The sequence below is a fragment of the Battus philenor genome, unplaced genomic scaffold (assembly GCF_028537555.1).
Source record: "Battus philenor isolate CCGP_79_NKW_IND1 unplaced genomic scaffold, ilBatPhil1.0.hap1 SCAF_16, whole genome shotgun sequence".
NCBI classification, from domain to species: Eukaryota; Metazoa; Arthropoda; class Insecta; order Lepidoptera; family Papilionidae; genus Battus; species Battus philenor.
The window spans coordinates 14,709,509-14,731,590 of NW_027181678.1; the positions used below are offsets into that span (position 1 = coordinate 14,709,509).

Consider the following 22,082-nt stretch of genomic DNA (forward strand, 5'->3'; position numbering starts at 1 on the left):
CTTTCTATATTCTCATTAAACATAAGAAAGTTATTTTTAAATATATTATGCACGTATTTTATAGATAACTTTGAATAGAATCGATTATTCGATATATCGATAGTTACATAATAAGCTTTTATTTGTAAAGAAGTGTCCACAATTAACAATTATTAATATTTCGAAATATGTATATTAGATATTAAACATAGTTTTATGTGCAAATGTTTCGGACTTGCAGCCATCAGGGCGCCTTACCTGCCGTGAGGTACGATGCGAGTAAATCTCGCGTAAGTGACCCCGCAGCCCGCGGGTGCCGTTAGGGGCGAACGGGCGCGCTCGCACTGAACGAGTGCCCTCTGGAGCCCACTTGATTAGCGGGTCGCTTTAGATTACGCTCACACATAAAGCACACGATTAAGTAATGAAACATTCACGGTGCTAAATACAGAGCTACGTGCTATACTCTCACATTTCACAGCAAAAAAACATGTTCGCTTTACGAGATCTTTGTGCATGATCACCCCTCGTCCAATACATGTTTCGCCACGTTACGTAGAAAATTTCTGTTTACGTTTTATGAATGTAGCATCGTATTTAATCTATAAATCCTTCGATAGTGACGTACGGATATGTTTAGGATCCCACAAATAAAAATAAATCATTGATTAGTTTTTTAATTCGATGAAATGTTTCAACCAGCCTACTACTATTGGGTTAACTAATATATAATTGAGTAAAACTTCCAAATAGTATTGTTAATATGTATAAATTTTAGCTGTATTTACTCATAAGAGAAAATTGTGTAAGAAAAATTGTAAAAAATTATGAAAACGCTGTCGTGCCTTGCAGCTGGGAGAAGAAAGATCCATATCATATAGCGGTAACCCTGTCCTAGCTGTCTGCGTTTAGAAAAAGAGAAAAAAAATATTGTTAAAAAAACACTAGCGATACAAATTAGAAATAAAAAAAAAACTACTATCAGATTATATTCCTTCTAACAAAATTGACTTCTTTCATTCTTCTTTGCCTGTGCAAAGCGTCCTACTCAGAAATAACTCTCGGAATCGGAGAGCCATTAAAAAGTTAAAAGTTCGAAAAGAAGATTCGAGACTTATTGGCGGAATGATAAACATATATTTCTTCACTTTACTTATGTATAGTATCTGTACAAGAGGGTATATATTTTTATATATACACTCTTGTACAAATATATATATACAGTTTAGTGAACTAAGGGACTTATTGAGAATTCCGGCGAATTCTTAGTTGTAAAAAGAAAAAGTTTTAGATCCGAGAAATATGGACATCCACCAGAACTGTTTGGGTGCAGTACCCTCTCTCTAATAGGATTATTTAACAGCTATCTGTCTGTCTATCTAAACGTAACGGGATAGTCAATAGCCTATAAAGTATTTTTAAAAATAATTTGTCTTTTAAAAAAGTATTAAAACATACATTTTATTTATAATGAATTTAAAAACACATTTATACAAACCTGCTTCCTTGTTACACTCTTCACGGTCAAAAGTTTTTGTGGACAACTGTCAAATATAATCATTACAAATAATTACTCCGATTGCACAACAAAGGTATTTATTTGGTCAACTTCTTCACAATATTTATTTCTATCTCACCCGTAGAATCTTCCTCGCGTCTTAATTATTAATGGGTATAATCTCGTGTGCGTTTAGCAACCCATTTGGTGAATCATTTTTATTTATACCGATTGACAAGAGTGCTTAAACTGTCTAAATTCCCCAGTCATTCAACAAATTAGTCTGTGGCTGTTAGTTTCATACTAAGCGCTAGCCCTGCGCCGGCAGAATACAAGCGCGGAGTACTTCTCCTGCGATCGCCTGCACGAGTTAGCATTCATGGTAGTTACCGACCGGAAATCTAAACGAGGCATCAACGGAATACCAATGAGAAAAACCTTTACAGCGCGAGAGCGTATCGCCGGGAATTATAATGAGTGCGCTACGTTGTCGGACCTCAGGGCGCCGCCCACTGTACATTGATAAGCGTTCGACAGCTGCTAGTAGTATTTACCGCATGGGGGCCCCGACAGCGGGACCCTTCCGCGAATGGGCCGTTCGTTCTTGTTGACTCGCGATGGGGACGAACCGTCTGTCCCGAAACTTTTTGCCCTTGCTTAAGTTTTTTTTATAGTTTAACTTTCTAACTGTAACAGCACTGTACACTAGTTCCTCTACAAAACTGACCGCAAAAAGAATGAAATAATCAATTAATCCTTAAATAACATTTCTAGCGATTGAAATTAGTGGTAGCAATGCATAAAGACCATCAGTATTTTTTTTAAACCTAATACATTTTTTTTGACAAGTGATGAAATCAATTACAAGTGTTGAGATTTCAAAGAGGAAACGTTTACATGTCGCTTCACACACACACGTGTACTCCAAAAGTTCTAATTGCAAATATATAAAGAACACTCCGCATTACGTCGAACGGTTCCAAATTACAAGAAGCTTTATTGCGGGCGCCATCGTCAAGGTTTTGAAATATGCGCACTTACGGATGTAAGGTTTTATAACCTAACTTTATGTCAGCAGCCCTTAAGTTATGGAGCGCATCTTGTGCTTATTAGATAATAATTTTGAAAGCTACAAATTTTAAATTTTAGCTTACAAAACTAAAATGTACATGTAAACATGTTGTCTTTCTACGCATGAATATTATTTAACGACGTTAAAAGTGGCGGCGCGGCGGGCGTCGTTACGCCGTCATAACTCATTTTAAACTGTGGCCCTGCCTGCCGCGCCGGAATATTCCCGTTACACTTATGAGTTATGTGCTACGCCGCCGCTACACGGCCGCTACGCCGCGCTACATAGCAAGACGTAACGTTGTTACCGACGTGAGCTGTGCTACGTAGCAGTCAGCAGCGGTGTACATTATTTATAACTTAAAGTCGTAGACGTGCTACACAATCCGGCAGAAGTACCCGCTACGCAAACTTGTCGCCATTATTTTATCTCCAATCCCCTTATCAGCAGGCTGCATTTCTAGCTGCCCAGCCGAAATATCCTCGTCGCACGGATTTCAATATGAATGTACTGTTAACTAGATTTGCTAATAATGATTGATTTTATTATGTATTGTTATCATACAACACGACATATCTAAACGAAGACGAGTTTGGAAATCTCGTAGCTTTGTTTTAAGTTTCTACCAAATCAGGCCCTTGCGGCATTTTTCTCATGACGTAAACAAACAATCACTTTAAATTATCCATAGTGGAATAATTACTAAACGTTGTCAATAACCCTATCGTTAGAGTTGCGTCAATATTATTTGAACTTTATTTTAACCGAAAGTGTATTTAAACATAGAAGTAAAAATGTTAAATCTACCCGGTGTCCGTCAAAAACAGCGCCCAAAGTTCTAATCGGAAAGTGGAGGGCTGGCACCTAATCCGCCGCTTCCATTACCAGCCATGCAATATCTAGAAGAACAGCGAGGATTTCCCCTGCATCGTTCGCAAAATACACTTTATTTTAATATTGTGAAAGTCGATTCTCCTGTGGCAAGATTCGCGTAACCACTTGGCAATTTAATTACGCACTATGTTCTTATTTCTTATTACTTAGTTAAGTGGTGCGATGGAAAATATCTTCAAGATAAACGGCGGGAGGACGGCGCGGCGGGCGGGGGGCGGGGCGCGCCGTAAGCACATGGGATCGACGGCCTTGCCTCCATTCGTATTATATTTAATGCGCACATTTCCCGTAATAGATTAATCACATTCATTTGTGTTATATGCAGGATGATAGGTTACAGGTTTAAAAGCTACAAAGACGTGAACGCATACCTCTTTCGTACTATTGTAACACAGTACCTTTCGTAACATGCTATCCAGAAATCAATGCTTTCATAATTAATAAGTGATATAATGATGTCATATTATGAACAAAGCATTTATTATATCATAAAATTAATGTTTTATTACTACGAGTTTTTACCCTGGTTTGTAGAAATCAGAAGTAATTAGATTTTTATATTCCTATATACGAAAGAAATTAATGTAACCTGTTTAAGTATGATAACTTAATGAAGGATAACAGAAAATTAGTGTGGAAAGCGTGTGTTAATATACATATATTCACCCCTTTCAATCTTTAACATCTAAAACCAATCACCAATGAAGGCAGTATTATTAAAAACGCGCCATGTTGGCAACAGTTACTCGCCAACATATAATATTTATATTCACGTTACACAATATCCTAGGACATATAACAAAATTAAATTGATAATCGTGTAACATAATTACCAAAAAAATCTTTGACGGTTGAGGGCCAACTCTACCCAACTATCTGTCGTCATTATCAATTAAAAAGTTTCACATGGGTTCCCTTCTTTTATAAAATATATGATAACGTAAAGTTCTAGGTTGAGAGGCGCTACGGAGGGCGGATTTAGTGCCCTATAGTATCTTGCGGTCTAACGCCTTAAGATGGTTGCATACGCAGTGCTTGCCTCTCCCGAAATTTTCCTCCAAATATTAGGCAGTACTACGTAAAACAACTCACATACCATCAAATGGATTTGGAAACACGCGCACAGACTTCAATTTTACATAAGAGCTTCGTAGATCTATTTAAAAAAAATTTTAGAACTGAACTTCTATCAGAAACAGAACGCATTCGAAAGTTAAAGGCGTAAAAAGTATTACAGGATTTAATATTAACTCGAAACCAAAGCGTTGCCGCAAAATATCCTTACTCGTAAAGAAGCATATTAACCCGGCGCCGCGAGTTCTCATAAAAATGTAAATAAGCCCGGGCGGGGAGATGCGGTGCATTCGTTAATGCAGACGCATCCCTTTTTATCAGCTGCGAGCATGCGGTCGCAACTGGACGGACCTCGGCTACACAACACCGCCTTCCTCCGCTTGAGTCGAAAAGAACGTTTTTAGTATAAAGTCATTAATTATATAATTTTTTAACTTAAAACGATGAGGAGATGTATTATTGATCCTTAAAAAGATCAAGGTTATTGACCGTAAAGTCGGCAAAGAACTAAAAGGGCGTAATTCTATGCCAAGGTCTGACCAAATGTTTCTGTAGCTGTATGTCGTAGAGAACCGGAACAGATGGAGGCCAATAGAAATAAGTCCGCTCTTATTCCGAGGTCGAAATGGGAAGAGAATCAAAGAAGATAGTATCGCTCTCCTCATGTGTGACGACAATTGTCCCGTTATATTCCTAGAATTCTCCAAAAAAGTAGAACAATATATAATGGAAAAAAATAAGATTCAGAAGTAAGTCAAAAAGGGTCGAACAATATTTCTAGCTAGTCGCGAACAAAGCAATATAGAATTAGTAAATAAGGAAACACGATAAAATAGCTATAGTTTTTTTTTTTTAAATAAAACTATAAATTAAAATTGCAACAAGTCGAAAAATTAAGTCAAAACTGTATTAATATAATAAACTGTGGTCTAGGAACAATGATGACGGAAGGAAAATGATGCACGGGAGATGATTTGAATGCGAGTAAAGATAGAAATTGCAAAAGATGAAAAATAGTTTACCCGAGTTGTAACGTCCGAGGACCTAAAAATCGAATTAAGATTACAGCGTGATTGTGGTCTTGACGTGATGATTAATTAGTTATTCAGCACACGTGTCAGTCGCGATTTTCTTTTTGTTATAACTTTCACAACCTCCTCAATCAATATAAACATTCTTACACTGTATTGCGCCGACAACGATACTCATTGGTGTCATATATTATATAGTATATTTTTAAATAAAGGAAATAGTGCATTATAACCGGTTCCGGAAAAAGGAGCACATGCACAGTGTAATTTCCCACGTTCACTAGACACCATACATAGCTTGTTGCACATCCCAATCTTATTGTTTTCCCAAAGTATTATTACGTAATGTTTTTGTTTCTACATTCAATTAACTTTCGTATTACAGTATTTGCAATTTATTCAAAGGCTATTAACGACTTTCATTTAAACGAAGAGAAAATGAATGCATTTTCTTTCAAGGCGGCAACAAGACTGTTTCTAACGTAAAGCATTAACATATAAATATTAACAGTTGTATAGTGTTCTTGTAAGTAATAAATAAAATAATTAATGAATTAACATCTTTACGTAGCTCTGGCTACTGCGTTGTTTTAACTGCAATACTATTACATATTTTTTTAACAAATTCACTTGGAAAAAGAAATTGCCTTAGTTTCGCATTGAATTTCCTCGAACAATACAAAAACTAAGAACCCATCCGCGCGCGCTGCAGACAAATAAAGTTATCGCTTCTTCAATTAGCAACGCAAATGGCAAACATGCCGACAGAGTTTATTGTGGTGCAGCGCTCGGCTTGTGCAGGCTCGAAGCGAACCTAAGAGACAATCATCGCATTGGATTTTTTAAAATTTCCTGTCAATCACATTCCTTTTTTTTTTTAAAAGAAAAAGTTTTACCTAATGCATACAATGTACGGATCAAAACGTTACTTTCAACTTCCTTACAAAACAACGCATGAGGTTTGTTCGTATCGAAAAGCGTTTTACCAAATTTACATAACAACAGCCGGTGAATTCTCATCGATGAAGCTTTTTTACCATTCAGCAGCTTCGAAAGGCATTTCGTTAAAAGCAAGAAGTAGATTATTTGGTTACCTGTAGATATACCTACGAACTTTTTTTAATATTTTCGTGCTTAAAGTTCTGGATCGGAAGTAAGCTCTGGTTTTATCTGCTGTGCTACGACGCCCGCGAGATGAGCTCTCGACGCTCTTTGGAAGAGCACCCGAAGACCTCTTACGTTCAGATAAATGATAAATGTTAATTAATTTTAATTATTCCGTCTCCTCAATACAATTTTATCTAACATGTCATAATAAACGACGTATGGACATTCCTCAAAGTGTTTTGAAATAAATTTGCCTGACAACATATAATCAATTTCACGTTTAAGAGACGCGCTTTCAAAATAAAGAACAATTACTCGTGAGATTAAAGTAATTGTTAATTATTACAATTTAGTTAAATGGATAGGCCCGTGTTATTCCAACCCAATAAAACATACTTTATAGCCTATTTGTTTTTCTTGTGCAAATGGAACTTTCGCGTGCGGTACCGCGCATGTTTTACATGTTAAGAGTCCAATTAAAGAATTAAAATGAGTGATTTCACCGGTTCGTGCATCTAAATCGCATACTTACTGTGAAACGGAAACCTTATTTTAATTCCCGGCTTGTTTTGCACACATAGATAATAATAAATGAAACAATATGTCGCACGATCCGAAGGGATCCTGACCACATATCGAGGCAAGCTCTAGAATGAAATCCTCAAGGAAAGCGAAGGCTTGGCCGCCTAAAGTAAACCTGGTGGCGGACGATCACTGCAGAAGTGTAGGCACGTGGAATGACGTTGAGCGAAGTGAAGCACGAGGCTCAAGATCGCTACTATGGACACTCTCTGCCCCATCTTGGAGACATAGGAATACATGAAAAAATAGAACAATATAAAACTAGAGTAATTCCACGTACCAGTCACGACTTATTTCCTTTTTTTAATTTCATGAGCACGTAATACACATTCAAGCTCCCCGCACGCACACAAATTGCTAAATATAGGCATAATGGACATTTTTAATTTTTGTTTCAGGTAAAAGCTTAACGGAACGCCAGCGGGGATGTCAGCGACAAACCTGCTCTGCGGGGGGATGTGACAGCCGCGCGCAGAGTGAGGGCAGCTGACAGCTACGCGAGGGTCACGACAGGGCTACGCAATGGCATTCGATTTCTTTACCGTATATGAATTAATATAAATTTCATAATAAAGGTTCGAACTTTTTACTTTCGCCGGCGAGAGTAATGTATGTAAAAATATTATTCAAATGCCTTGTCAAATCAACTTTTAAACAAATTATTTAAATATTATGTTATGGAGTGTAGTAAATATTATTATGTCTATATTATAAAGTTCAGAAAAGATACTTCATAAGAGATAGCACACTTTGGGAATGACGTGTTTGCCTCTAGGCGATTTCTAAGTTTATTGAAAATGTAATTTCTAATGATGTAAAGAAATATAGTCTCCCTGAACACCTTTCGCCTGTTCCGTCCTCTCAGATCGAAGTGATTTATCATCCGAAATGGTGGTAAACTCTTACGTAAATAACGTGACGTCAATTCGCGACATATTCCATCGTACGTTGGACAAAGAACTTTTGAAATTTTAATTCATCTATGTGGATAAGAAGGCATATATCATATTATTGATTAATTAAAATGAATACACGAAAATTAGCACATATTACTAGTAATGCCTCAGAATTATCATGAAATAAATTTTAAAACTTTTTCCGACCAGTAAAAAAATCTATTACCATGTAAATGGTTTTAAATAATTAATGATATTAGAGAAAGAGATGACAGTTTGTTGTGGCCTTTTTATGTCAAAGCGCGATTGGAACCTTCGTAATAACGTAGTTTAAGTGCGTAAATAGTATTGCAGTAGTTTTAATTTGAGTTTTAGTTTTAGTTTTATTCTTATCGTGACGTACATGAAGAGTTAATATAAATGATCCGTAATGGATATTTTTTTTTAACTTAATTGAAGTGTGAAGTGTTTATTGAGCATATCTCATTAAGGGATATAAGGAAGTCGCTGGCTACAGGCAGCGGCATCTTTGGAGGGAGATCTTTGCCTCGCTGTAGGCGTCTGTCTCCTGGCATAACAATGACTCGTCGCAGGCCTGCTAAATCACTCGTATCTTTTTCTCGTGAGCACGTATAGTTTTGTATTAAATAGTTTATTGTCAAATATAAATAGTTCCTTAATCTACAACGGGTTACAACCATTAGGTTTTTTTAAACAACCATTACAGAAATGTATTACTTTACATTTAGTGGTCCTCTCGCTTTGCGTCCCCTTCTCCACTCCTCTCCTAATAGCGGAGGTCGAATTGTCACGAGACGAACGATATTTGTCGACGTTTATCGAGTGTATTCAGAGGTATATTGAGTTGACACAGCTAATTTGAAATATAGAGCGACGTGAGCGCGCGCGGCCCGCTGCGCCTCGGGGCCGCACCGCGGCGCTCTCCGGGCGCAGCGATAATTGGAGAACGACGCTGATCGATTAGCAGACGAGAGCCCACGTTTGCCTGTTTGTTCCTCGTATTCAATTGGGGAACAGTCCCAGCAGTGTTCGCTCGGATGGCTCTTTGTTCATGAAATAAACGTTTAATATACAAAAACCTCACCCCGCTGCCTCTGCGAGCCGGACAAAAAAAAAATCAATTCGCCCGAAGGCAGACGGCTTGTTTCATTCCATTGGAGTGTTTATACAAACATAAGTAATATAGTTTCAACAAGCACAAGCATATTCAAGTACTTGGTGCGACTTGGTTCATACCGTTGTCATATTTTTAAATAGTAGCCCACAGCCCTCCACTGAAGCTTATTATCCAGTAAACGAATGTTTAAATGATAAGAATCCTTGGCAGTTACGTCACTTGATTATGTTGATTCCAGTCAGGTTGATAAAGTGTATACACATATAAATCTGTTTTAAACTTTATTAAAAGACGCGTTGTTGTTGAGTTTCTTGATGCTTCTTCTCAACAACAATAACATGTTATGAAACAGAGAAGAGTCAAAAATAAAATAGATTAAAAATAAATAAAAAATAATCTAAGCATAATGGCTGCACTAATGTTACTGATTGAAATTAATTTAATTCTGTTTTTATTGTGCCATCATTTTGATTGAGTTGTTACAACCAGGGTTGTCGATAAATAATAGAAATTAAATAAACCGCTTTATAATCTTCTTAAAATTAGATCCTTGTCAATGGCTTGCGACGCTCAAAATTAATAAAAGGTAAAGGATACTTTATGTTCACAGTTTAAATTATGATCATAAAAAAGCGTAAATTTGATCGATCTTCTATTGGAAACTAAGCATCGTGTCTATATCGGTTAGCTAAAAGGAGACAAATTTAATTATATTTTCTAGCGAGCATAAACTCTGCGACCCGTGTCACAGACATTTTTGTACGTGAGCATATTCATTATTCATCGAGATCTAAATATTTGATGTCATTCAATTCTCTAGTTTGAACACTTTTTAATCTTGCTACAGACCGTTTTGATAAGTACTACTAAGAAGCCTTTGGCTGACAAATATTATTACAAAAGGATTATTGATTTATGGTTTAAAGGGCATCGCGGTTATTGAAGTTACCAGGCTTATGACACGTATTATTTACGTCTCAAAAGAACTATAATCGAGTTGAATAACATTTTTGAAGCTTATTTATGTATATACCACAGAGAAAGAAGTTTCTTAATCTTGATACAAGATGGCGGTCGAAACACTGTAGCCGAACTAGGCCGATAGATGGCGCCGGCAGTCGATTGCCGCGCGCTATACTTAGGCGCAGGCGGTTGTACATGACCACTCCGTCTAATTGATTTTATAATTTAAAAGGGAAGAATTAACATATGTCCAAATATACAAAGCCAAGGATGAGTCGTAGAATACATTTAAGGTATAAATTACTTATTAACAATTGACAGGTGGGACGTGGGCCGCGCGCATCGGCCTGTATTATCCGCTTAATAATTACGGTGACAGTGTCGCTCGCCAATTTATCTCACGCATGATAATCTCTCCGTAGAGCCGTTTAGCGGTTCATTGTAAAGTTCTGATAACAACAGATTGATGGTCTTCCGCTTATTACTCACTACAATTGTGAAGGGCTGCCGGGTCCTATCATCTGTCACTAATATTACATAAAGTGTTCGTAGTTCGTTTAACACTGTTGGTCATCTCTCTAATATTGTTATATTTAAAAACTATACGCTTATATTCCAAAGAAATACAGATCCACTTCAATATTAACGACTTATTACGTTTACCATCTCACTGCGACTGGTGCCAATTTTGCAAAACATTTTGTTACATTATTTATAAGAAGTTGATGCTATAAGCGAATTAAAAGACTTTATACAACACTAGTGTAGTATACTATTGATTAAAATAATTATTTACGGCGAGTGACTTCTCTTGAAGCCGAAAACTCACTAAGTTTCTTTTCAAAAATCCTAATAATAAAGTGCTATAAAAGATAAAGTACTTATTCTAGCATTTTGATATCAAATGTTTCTCCGCCATGCCTCGTTCTTTTGAATTCTGGTGATCGTGACCAGCTCCCTCTAGGTTTGCTGTTTATTTTTCTTACCTACAATTCAAACCGTTTTCCACCTGAATCTCAGTATATGGTGGTAATCTGTGGTATCAAATATAGTTCGGTTTGATTTGACTACCTTATTGAGTTATATCAAATCTAGCTTTATTATCCAGAAGTCAAACCCCTGCTATGACTGCCTTAAGACAACAGGCAATTTATTAAGCACATCGATATTCAGGAGCTTCAGGAATCTCATTAGCGCAGACCGTTCCTAACCGGAAATGTAACCCGGTGTCCCGGATACACGTCGTCCGGTCCTAAATTAATTCGAATCTATTTACCCGCTCCGTACATTGATCCCGCACTTGGTCGTTTGCTTAACCCACTTCTGTCCACGCGGAACCACGACAATTTCTGCCGCAATGTGTACAAGGTGACAAGTATTAACAGCGTATGTGCATTTATAACAAGCAGGTAGTATTTAGTCTCGTCAGGAAATCATCCTCTGTTTTACAAAAATTATATTCTTTACGAAACATGAATTTTGTAAATATTTATGGAATCGTTTTGTTTGAAAAAATGTCTTATAATAATAACATATGTTTTTAAAAAAGCTAATATTGTTCATAAAGGTGCTTTGTTTGAGATATTAAACTTATAATATTGAATTTTGTATCCTTTTAAGATGTTTTATTTGATCAATTCCTCGGTGTATTGTGATGAGATCAAGAAGCAACTAATATTTGCAGAGTAATTTTTTAATTACTGTCCGGAGACTAAGCGTTCGGTATTTGCAACAGTCGCTCCGGTCCGCGCTTTAGCCTCCCACGGCAGCCTTTTAAATAAAGTGACTGTGCACTTCGGTTAGCCGGTAAAGGGAAGCCGCTCTAAAAGAAAGTCGGACAGCGCGGCGCGCGCCGGACTGCCGATGACTCACAGAAGCTAAAGCGAGTTCGTCCTGAAAGCTTTGATCTGTGCTCGCTCAGATGTGCCGCGCACTTTCCTCCGATGTCAAATCTCTCACTTTGCTATAAATTCGTCACTTCAATATAAGTAAGGATCTCTACCAAAACTACCTATCCATTGAAAAGTTCACTTCTCTCTCCTTCACTTACTTACACTTGATTTATATCTAAATACATCATGGCGGAGTTCTTACTGTCACAAGTTGTTTTTTATTTTCTTTTCTTTAGTTTTGTTGTTGTGTATTGTCTCACCAGAAAATCCCCCGTCTCGACACGGCAAGGATCTTTTATTTCTTTTACTCTCTTTCACTCGGTTTATTTATAATTAACGCCTCATATTATTATTTTATTTGTGACCGGATATCCGTTCTTGAAGTGTAGCTATCGCCTTAAATGATTATTAGTTCTTATTAGTACTTAATATACTTGTGTACTTATTAGTACGTAATATGAACGTAATGATATAACCTATTTACTAGATATGGATCAAGTAGTTATTTTTCATTATATTTTTTTATAATTTATCTTATTTTTTTCCTACTCTCGGGTCTGTTATTATAATAATGATAGATTGTCATTGGTTCTGTTTCATTATTATTTTATTAACTGTTTGCAGCTAAGAAAAGTTTTTGGCCAAAATAATAACTTTATGTTTTGATTTAGTGTCTTAACAATTAATAAAAATAACACAAATATTCTATATCCCACCGCAATGTACAATATACTTTCGTACGTTTAACGTAAATAATATAAAGCTTTATGAAAAACAATCATTAAAGTCAAAAACTTATCAGCTAATTATTGATTCATCTCACTTTTCAGTTTTCATAAATTGCAGTGATCACCCGAGTATGTCAACGATAAGAATTAAATTAACTTAAAAAGAAAACTTACGAAGGTTCCAAACTTGGCTTAATGGCTTTTACAAACGTCCTTTATACAGAGCAGGAGTTATTTAATTCCCAAACTGTGGTATCAGTTAAAACGACATTATAATATAGAATCGTTGAACTCGTTTTTATTTAATATAATTTTTTAATTTATTTTATGATGATTCTGAGGATTACCTGGGCATGTATTCACGCAGCTGCAATTGTGTGCGTGCAAAGCAACGAAACTTTACTTTTAAACTAATTTATTATTTAAATCTGCGAAATGATTTAACTTGAGTAACATCGTGTCAGTGCCGTGATGCCCTAATGCGTCTCGGCAGAGCCTTCTCCCGTGTAAAAGCTAATCCGATAGAGCCTGGAGCGCAAGGAAGCCGGATAAGGAAGTTATCTTCTTTGTTTGTCAGTTCTCTCGAGTCAAAGGGCGGCGGGCTTAGTCAAATTTGTCGCAAATGAAATTTGTGAGGCAATGCGGCGCGCCCGCCCGACTAATGCTCGTTTCCTTTTAACGAAAATACTTAATTTTAGGCGGAGATTACCCTCGTTGAGCTTTAACCGAAGCTAAGACGTCGAGAAACGAACTTTACGCTTCTTCGATGTTATCCCTGGCAGGCGGTTCGACCGTCATCGGATCGCGTTTTTTTTTTTGATTTCATTTTAATCTTCTGCGCACAAGTAGTCTGTCCTCTGTAAGTTCAAAATTACACGGGGCTATACACAATTCGCCCGGGGAAGTTCCTGAGAAGGGTTCGATCTTTTTTGGCATCCTCGCTATGCTTCTGCATCGGTGTACAGACAAAAATAAAGCCCAAAGACTCATTAAAACGATTTCTACTACAGACAGGCTCGATGTTAGCGGATAAAGGGTGAATATAGTAGTGTAGTAAAATAAAGACTAGATGTAGTCGATGACACCTCTCGACCACGACCGTTGTCAATTGCCGACGTCGTTCACGATGGAAGACATTTCGCAAAATGGGTTGTGTACACGCCTGGCTGCGTCTTCTGACAGCAAATTTAAACAAATCACTGATGCTCGAATATTGTAATAGACAGTCAATTTTTTCTACGAAATAAAATGAAGCATATTGATTTTACCTTCCAATTAAGTTAGTAGCATAGTGCTACGAAACCAGGCCGTCACCTGTGCCGGGCCATTTGTAATAACTAAATAAAAACTTCAGTGTGTTCAACTCGAGTCAAATTTTCAGTCAAATGAGCAACCGATGCGCATCGATATGGCGCCGTCTCGCTGCGCCCGCTGTCCTGGTCTGACGATAATTATACCACATTTCATGATGTTTAATTAAATATCATTTAACTTATCGGTAATGTTCCAATACTGTTTCAATGGTGACTGTATATTTTTTTACATCGAGAGGTGCTTGTACATAAGACAACCAGCTATCTCGGCAAGAAAACTGGGTTATGTGGTATTCCCATGGTGGTTATTCAAGCTACTGTGAAAGGGCCACGGATTCTCCTACTTGCGTGTCTTTTATTTGTGTACCTCGATATTATACTTGAATACAAACTGGGCGGAAGTGAGATGTTACCTCAACTTATCTAACTTAAGCAGACAAGGTTGCAAGTTGCTTTGGCCGTTATCCATCCTATTACCAGCCCAACTTCATCGCTGAAAGATGCTCGGAGGCGACACGGGTATTATTTGTATTATTAAGGCGTTGATGTAAAATTTTTCTAAATAATGCGTTATAATATATGTTTTATATGTTGTTATAAATAAACTTACATAAATGAATGTGAAATATGTTGATACAATGAACTAGCCTACACTCTGCGTGTCGTCATGCTGCCAGATACTGTACTATAGCTGTATGTGTTTGTATATATATATATGTTTGGTGTAAGTTCAATACTGACGTGGTCGCCGTCCGCAGGGCGCGCGGGCCGCGTGAAGCCGCGCGTGGCCAAGCAATTCCTAAAAAAGATCCGCCTCAAAGGTACGTCGGGGCTTGCCGTGCGCTTGTTGCAATCTCTGTGTTCCTACTTCTGCACGGTAGCTCTTTTCTTATTCTACCGTTTATCTTTTACGTAGTTTCTATTAGATTTTCGTTTTGATGCTTTTTCTTAGATAATTAAATCTTAAGTAGTTGCTAATGGTACAAAATGTATTTTAGTTTATTTATAAATTGACACGAAATTCAAATAGTCGACGATATTACGTAGTGAAAAAACTTTTCGTAGCAAACATGAATATAGAATAAGTTCATGTCACATTTCAAAAACATGTTTATTAATATTAACACAATCACCAGACATATTACAAAGTAAATATTTGTCTCTGATAAAAGTTCACAGATAAATGACCTCCCTTTGTTAGCTCTAATGAAAACGCGTGCAGCTCTGGTTTTTCTATTATTTCCTGCGCCGGGCCCTGCTCGTCTCTGCTCGTGTTGTGTGTTTGCTTGTATTTTTACCTTCCGTAGCGTAGTGTAGCGAGTGTGTTCCAGTAGTGCATTGCAATTTGTTACTTAGTTTGTGCACCTGTGTGAAGTAGATTCAATATAAATACATTAAGTAACGTTTTTTTTTAATTAAATACCATTAAAGACAATAAGGTTTAAACTGACCTATGTACAGAATGCCCCACCTAACTAATTCGATACATAAAAATCTTGATATTTTTCATGGATTAAATCACACTGTGAAAAAAGGAAGAACCGCTCGATGTACGCATGTTGTATTCGCGTGGAGTAGGTGACAATAATTGTAAAAATAATATAAGGCGTGTCTTTAATGCGTATAATTACACAGCTGACGCAAGTTATGTAATAGTTTTGTGAATTGAGAAAAATAATAAAGAATTGAAACTGAAATACTGACTGCAACGGAAGCGGAAGTTATGTGTCAATACATTTATTAAAAATAAGATTTAGTTTTTGACATTTTTTTTTACTTTTGTTGTTATGTTATCCGCAGCCGACACGAGAGTAATATTTTGTGAACAAAGCAATATGCATTGCGCGCGAGTGCATGGCGGCCAGCAATACATTCGGAACATCAATATCGAGCGCCTGCTCCGCGGGCGGGCGCCGCAGCCAATTCTAAACTCGAAAATATAACCGTTCATAGATCAAACGCAAAAAATCGCACTCGCAAACATCGCCGGCAGTTATTGGAAACGTGTGTTTCGGGTTTATATTCCGTTTATTAATATGGTTAAAGCGAAAATCGACTTTATTTCCACACGCTAGCGTATTTTTTTCATGAACAACGCCGAAGCCGCGTGTGTACAGTGTATCAATCATCGGTATTGGTTTTGTGGCGCAAGCCTGTTTGCGATGCCGTCCACCTGTCGCGCCTGCAGCCGCCACAGTGCAGTCACTGCAGCCGACAAACTTCTTAACTACATAATTTTGTATTTGTATAACGAACACATCAATGAAATGTATACGTACAACAATGTTCATTGAAGTTATTACAAGCTAATTACAATCATCCAAAATATTATTGAGGACACTGAATAAAAATTATTGAAATTTAAATGAACCAGCTTTGCAAACTTTTAACATAACTCTCTTCTTAAACAGACTAAATGCATAAACATCAAAGTCGAAAATAAATCATTACAGTTATGTGATGATTTTTAAATAAGTTTATTATAAACATAAGTACATGCGCAGCACGAACGTGTCCAGATAAAACATTAGTCGTTTGGAATGTGTTAGTGCAGCGAGAAAATTATTTTAAACACAATTCTAAAACTAATTCGTTCGAGATACTTTCCGGTGTAGACGAGAATGCCAGAAGCCCAGTGTTATATAAACTAGATTATAATTAAGCTCCTGTAATGGCATACTTAAACACGCAATGCTACCGAAAACCCACCTTTGAGAAGCCCGTGAAGAACTGACGAGTTGTTTTTTTTGCTTGTGACGCGCAACGTTTTTAATTGAATTGTTCGAGCGATTCATTCCCGCGCTTCATCGTCGCCTAAAACCTAATCTATTGCACTATAATAGAGTTTCTTTTACAAATTTTGGTGTAATGACATTTTTCTATTAAATGATTATTCAGAGACATAACACTCCTAATTTTTTTAAAGATTTAATGTTCGGATATGCAACGAGTTACAAAAACAGCAGCACTAGCCGAGCGGTAAAGGACTAGGTTTTACGATCGTAGGTCGCGGGGTACAATCTTATATAATTCACAATTTGTGCATTTGTTATGTAGGATTGCAACTCACACACCAGTTGGCAGAGCATAGACGGTAGCGTCCTCTGTGTACTATATAATGTACATACATAATAATATACCACAATACTATCGCTAAACCACCTACCATACGTGGCGATTAAAGTACATCCCCCCATAGATATATTTAGAGAAGGCCTATGAATTGCACTGCGCGTCTATGAGCCAAAACGCTACCAGTTCAAAAGTTATGTAGCCTAGAGAAAAGTTATCATAAAATTATATCGAATTATTATGTATATAATATATGCATTTATAGATATATATAGACATTTTATTGATGTCAAATATAATGCCATAAGAATAATTATATTTTAAAATCTTTTGTGTCGCGAGAATGCCCTGGGCAGTAAATAATTACAATCGACTTGTGCTGACTACAACCTTACGCCAGAGCTCGGAAAATCCATTGGTTCGTTATGAAGTTTTTCACATAAACTCCCTTTACAATTCCACGTATAACCTGTAGGCATGTGTACAACTTTTTATTACTCAAATTGACGAATTTATGTGAAATTAATTGAACTTACTATCGACTGAAATATCCACTTGTGAAATATATTTAAAAACTCAGTAATAGTGTTGCTCGATGCTCTGTGGTGCGCTCTGCACTCCGACGTTTATGTAGCAACAAGCTTCGAAACTTCATATAAAGTTTTAAATTCTTTACAAGAACTCTAGCGTTCTATGATTTTTTCTTAAAGATATCATTTACAATTTGTTCTTTAACAAAAGTTTTCAAAGCTTAAATGTCGGCGCGGCGAAAAGTCATTAATCCAATATGAATTTGATTAAAACTGAACGACAATATTCAAATCGGTGTGGCTTTACAGCTATGTCGACAGTCTTCCAATGGTTAACGGTTTAATGTAAATATAGCGAAATCACAGAGCGATCACTTTTGGAATTTAAGACAATTTCATTAATCCTTAATAATAAACTTAATATATATTTGATTGTGTTTGACCGTAAAGTTTTAACTCGTCAATTTTTGGATTGGTTTGACGTTAAATGTGTTTAAGTTGTCTCTTTGTGGAAAATGAAAAGTACAAGACTTTTCCTTTAATACTTTCTCTTCAATGTTTATTTCCTCTTTCCAATAGAACGCTCTTCGTGCTTTTACAAAAGTATTAAAAAAATAGTTGAGTTACTTCACGTATTTTACGCTCAACAAAACATTTGGAGATATATTTTAATTAATTTAAAATAGATTTACGTTTAAACGTGTTTCATGTCATTTAAAAAAGTGATAGTCAGAAAAAAACTTTGTCCTTGACATGGAATGTGATGCGCAAGAGATTTCTATTCATTATTTATATTTTATTTCCACCGCTACAATTCATGGCGCGGTGCATTTTCTTCCGTGTGGATGTCAATTGAAAAAGAATTAAGGATGCAAAACTCGCAGCGCGGGAAATAAGTCATAGTCATTATTTTACTACCTTTGCTTCTCATATGTGAATATGCAATGGTTATATAAACGTGTTTATTTTCCATATGGAATAATTCCTAGTGATTACATGTCAAGAGATGAATATCCGAAGAGTCCAATCAAATCGAATAATGACACCACCACTCGGCTCTTTATTTTGTGATACCAATGCAGTTGTAATTGCATATAAAACTTACTCATCTGGAGCGTGCTCCCGCGAGCAGGCGCGGGCTCGCCGATGCTATGGGATGCAAATAAATAGAGCGCACGGGACACGGCAGGGGGAGCTGCGCGCAGGAACAACTGCGCCCCAGCCGTCGCACGACTTTTGCACGACTGATGCACCAATTATAAGAAACTTTCTATTGACAGAGATCTATATTAGATGTAAAAGCTCCACATTCACCCTCTTGAATGTGGAGTTCATAGGCATCTTAACACGTTGAGCGCCAGACTAAAAACCATGTTTAGTTCAGTGTACCGCGACGGACACTATGTGACTGCCGTCATGTTGGCTCCAAGAGGCCGCGTCGGACACCATGTGTCCGCATGCCCTCGATCACTTCAGAAGCCTCTAGGGAGCCAACGGACAGTGTTTTGACTGTTTTTACCAAGGCATGTGACCCGCGCGGCCCCGCAGAATAATAATGGGTAAATCGCCCCTTATTTTTAAGGGTTTTACTGACAATATTTGCAAAAAAATACCTTGGCGATTTTTTAACGATTTTCGATTTAATGGCGTGGCCCCAGGGGACAGTATGCTGTCGGGCACATGGTGTCCGCCATGGCGTTCAACGTGCTAATTAATGTATTATGGTACACCATAAAATCAATGATTTCAGAAATAGTAAATAACTTCATGTTAAAAAAAATCATTTACCAAATTCGTATTACTATATCTTCTTCTTCTTCCTTTCCTTTTCCCTTTATTTGGGGTCGGGTCTCCTTATCAATTTGCGCCAGGCCACTCTATCCTGGGTTGTCTCTGCATCAAGTTGAAGGATTTCCAGTTCCTTTCTGATATTAGACCACCACGTAGCTTTTGGACGCCCTTTCCCTCTTGGGAATTCTGGGAGGCTTAAAGCAGTTTTTACCCCGTGGTCATCTGGTTTTCGTTGAATGTGGCCATACTCGAAAATTCGTATTACTATATATTGAAATTAATTATTATGTACTTACTACCTGTCCCTGCAGAATTTGTACTGACAGAAGTTGTTGGTCTGCCGCGGTGCATTAAAAAAAATAATGTAGCATATTTGAAAATCATAACTTAATACAAGTTGTTTGAAAATATGTGATGTAAAAGATTTAAAGCGTTTTGCTGACAAATGATATCATCATCTATCATTGGCACAGTGATCCATAAGTTACCTCAAGGTGATATTGAGGCGTTGTAGAAGGTTCAATTTTTAGATACTGGATTTCTTTCGAGCAGTTCATTGTGAAAATAATTTCGGACGTAATCTGGCACTAGATCGGATACTATCTAGTTCACCTGTTACGATCGCAGATCACACGTCACCGCCACGTCCCCCACAGCCTTCGCCCCTCGCCGCCCCTAATGGAGGCGCGTAAATGAAGGTTAATCTTTTCCTATCAAATTCGTGACATTGTTCGACGCTAAGCCAATTGATGGTTGTACCAGAACATTCCACAATCGGTGAATTGTTTTTTCTTCTTGATGCTGCTCATGAAAATTATGTTCCCTCGAAGAAAGAAACTAGAAATATCATTAATTCCATCACCCCACTCTCCCGAGCCAATTTTCTTGGCTTCATCGTAATAAATTAAAAGGAGAATGTTGCTGAAGTATTAAAATTGTTCATCTTAGGATGATTTATATAGCAAAAGCCATTACAACGCCCGCCTCGTGCAGGTTCGTCCGCTACAGTGAAAAGCGAAAACTCGAATTAAAACGTCTACGGAACCCAAAGTCGTGGATGCTATCCTTGTCGCACCCGTGCCAGCGCTGTATTCTACCGTCGCGATCGTTCATGTGAGGCAAGTTGCTGTAACGAAATTTAAAAACAATCCCCGCGAGTCGGATGACAATTTATTTTGTTGTCCGTGAGATTGTTTGGAGATCTCCCGCCGGCCCGCGCCCGCGGCGACGGCGGCGGCGGCGGCCGGCTGCGCTATCTGACAAACTACGCCTGAGTCTTTGTCATCCGCAGGCAAAATGTTCTTCTACCACTTTACCTTTCTGCTTATCTCAGTGCACACGAATACTCTTCGTTTCTCTCTCTCTCTCTTCGCTTTATCGTACGCTAAAAACCCTCTGTATATTAGGCCGACTAGAAGTCATTATGAATTCAAAGCAAAGGTTTGAATGCTGTTGCTTAACAAGTTGACGAAATTGTCTTAGTAATAGAATATTATTTATTATATTTGCATGTGTATTAATATATAATTTTTAATTTCAAATATATCTCCTTTTATCTCTATGTTTTATAGTTAACTATAGATATTATAATATATATGAATACAAAGAATATTTATATTTGTTTATTTTGATAACATTTCACCTATCATCATTACTTAATATCTGCGTACAGTATGCCTTAGATATTAAGTACTTAGTGTTAGTATCATCTTCGTTATAACTTAAACCGCAAGATATCCACTGCTGGGCATAGGCGGCTCCCAGAATTTTCTAAAAGTACCGACTTTTCGCTCTTAAAAACAAAAATATTTTAAAAGTTAGAACGCTTCTAACTTGGACCACGCGCCGTGTAATGCCTCATTGAACAACGAAATCATAACCGGGGGCCGCAAATCAAGCGGATTGAAAATGACACACTACCTTATAAGGCTACACAGAGGATCAAATGCTTGAAAGTAAATTACAAAGAACGAAATTGCCGGAGGGTTTGGATAAAATCTCATAGCTTGAAGCTGGGGGATACATTTATAGGGGAGGTCAATCTGGTTCTGATTTCTAATTAGGCCTTTGATATTCTTCTCATATCGTACACAAGTAGTTGCTCTTAGTGATTCTGATGAATATGATACTGAATCCTCTTTCTGTCTCCGTTCTAGAGGATCTCTAAATCGAGAAACGCCTCTCGTCAATTATCCTCGTCTCTCTCGTCACCGTCAAAGCCTTTGGCTAAGTTGTAGAAAAACTTGTTGTACGCGGTAGAATGAATAACTCGACATATAGACGTGGATTTACGATGTCGTCATGATCGAGCTTTGAGAAATAAAAAGGTGAGAGTTCTTTAACGAATTAGACGAATTGTCACGGAGAGAGAGAGAGAGAGAGAGAGAGTGAGTTGAGGAACACCATCGAAAAGGCTATATAACGACTCCCGTAACCACGAGGGAACGTATGTTAACGGAATTGATAGAGTTTTAAATGTTGCTGAAATTGCTCGCATTCGCCTTCGGAAGGAGCAAGTTGCT

General features: G+C 37.3%; 1 protein-coding gene across 1 annotated transcript in view; it reads left to right on the forward strand.

Moving 5' to 3' along the window:
• Positions 1-22,082, forward strand: part of mgl (megalin) — a 243,496-nt gene that overhangs the window by 176,059 nt on the left and 45,355 nt on the right. The window contains exon 2 of the mRNA XM_068762152.1: positions 14,926-14,988. Coding sequence (XP_068618253.1) covers positions 14,926-14,988 — 63 coding nt within the window. The remainder of the gene's footprint in view (positions 1-14,925; positions 14,989-22,082) is intronic.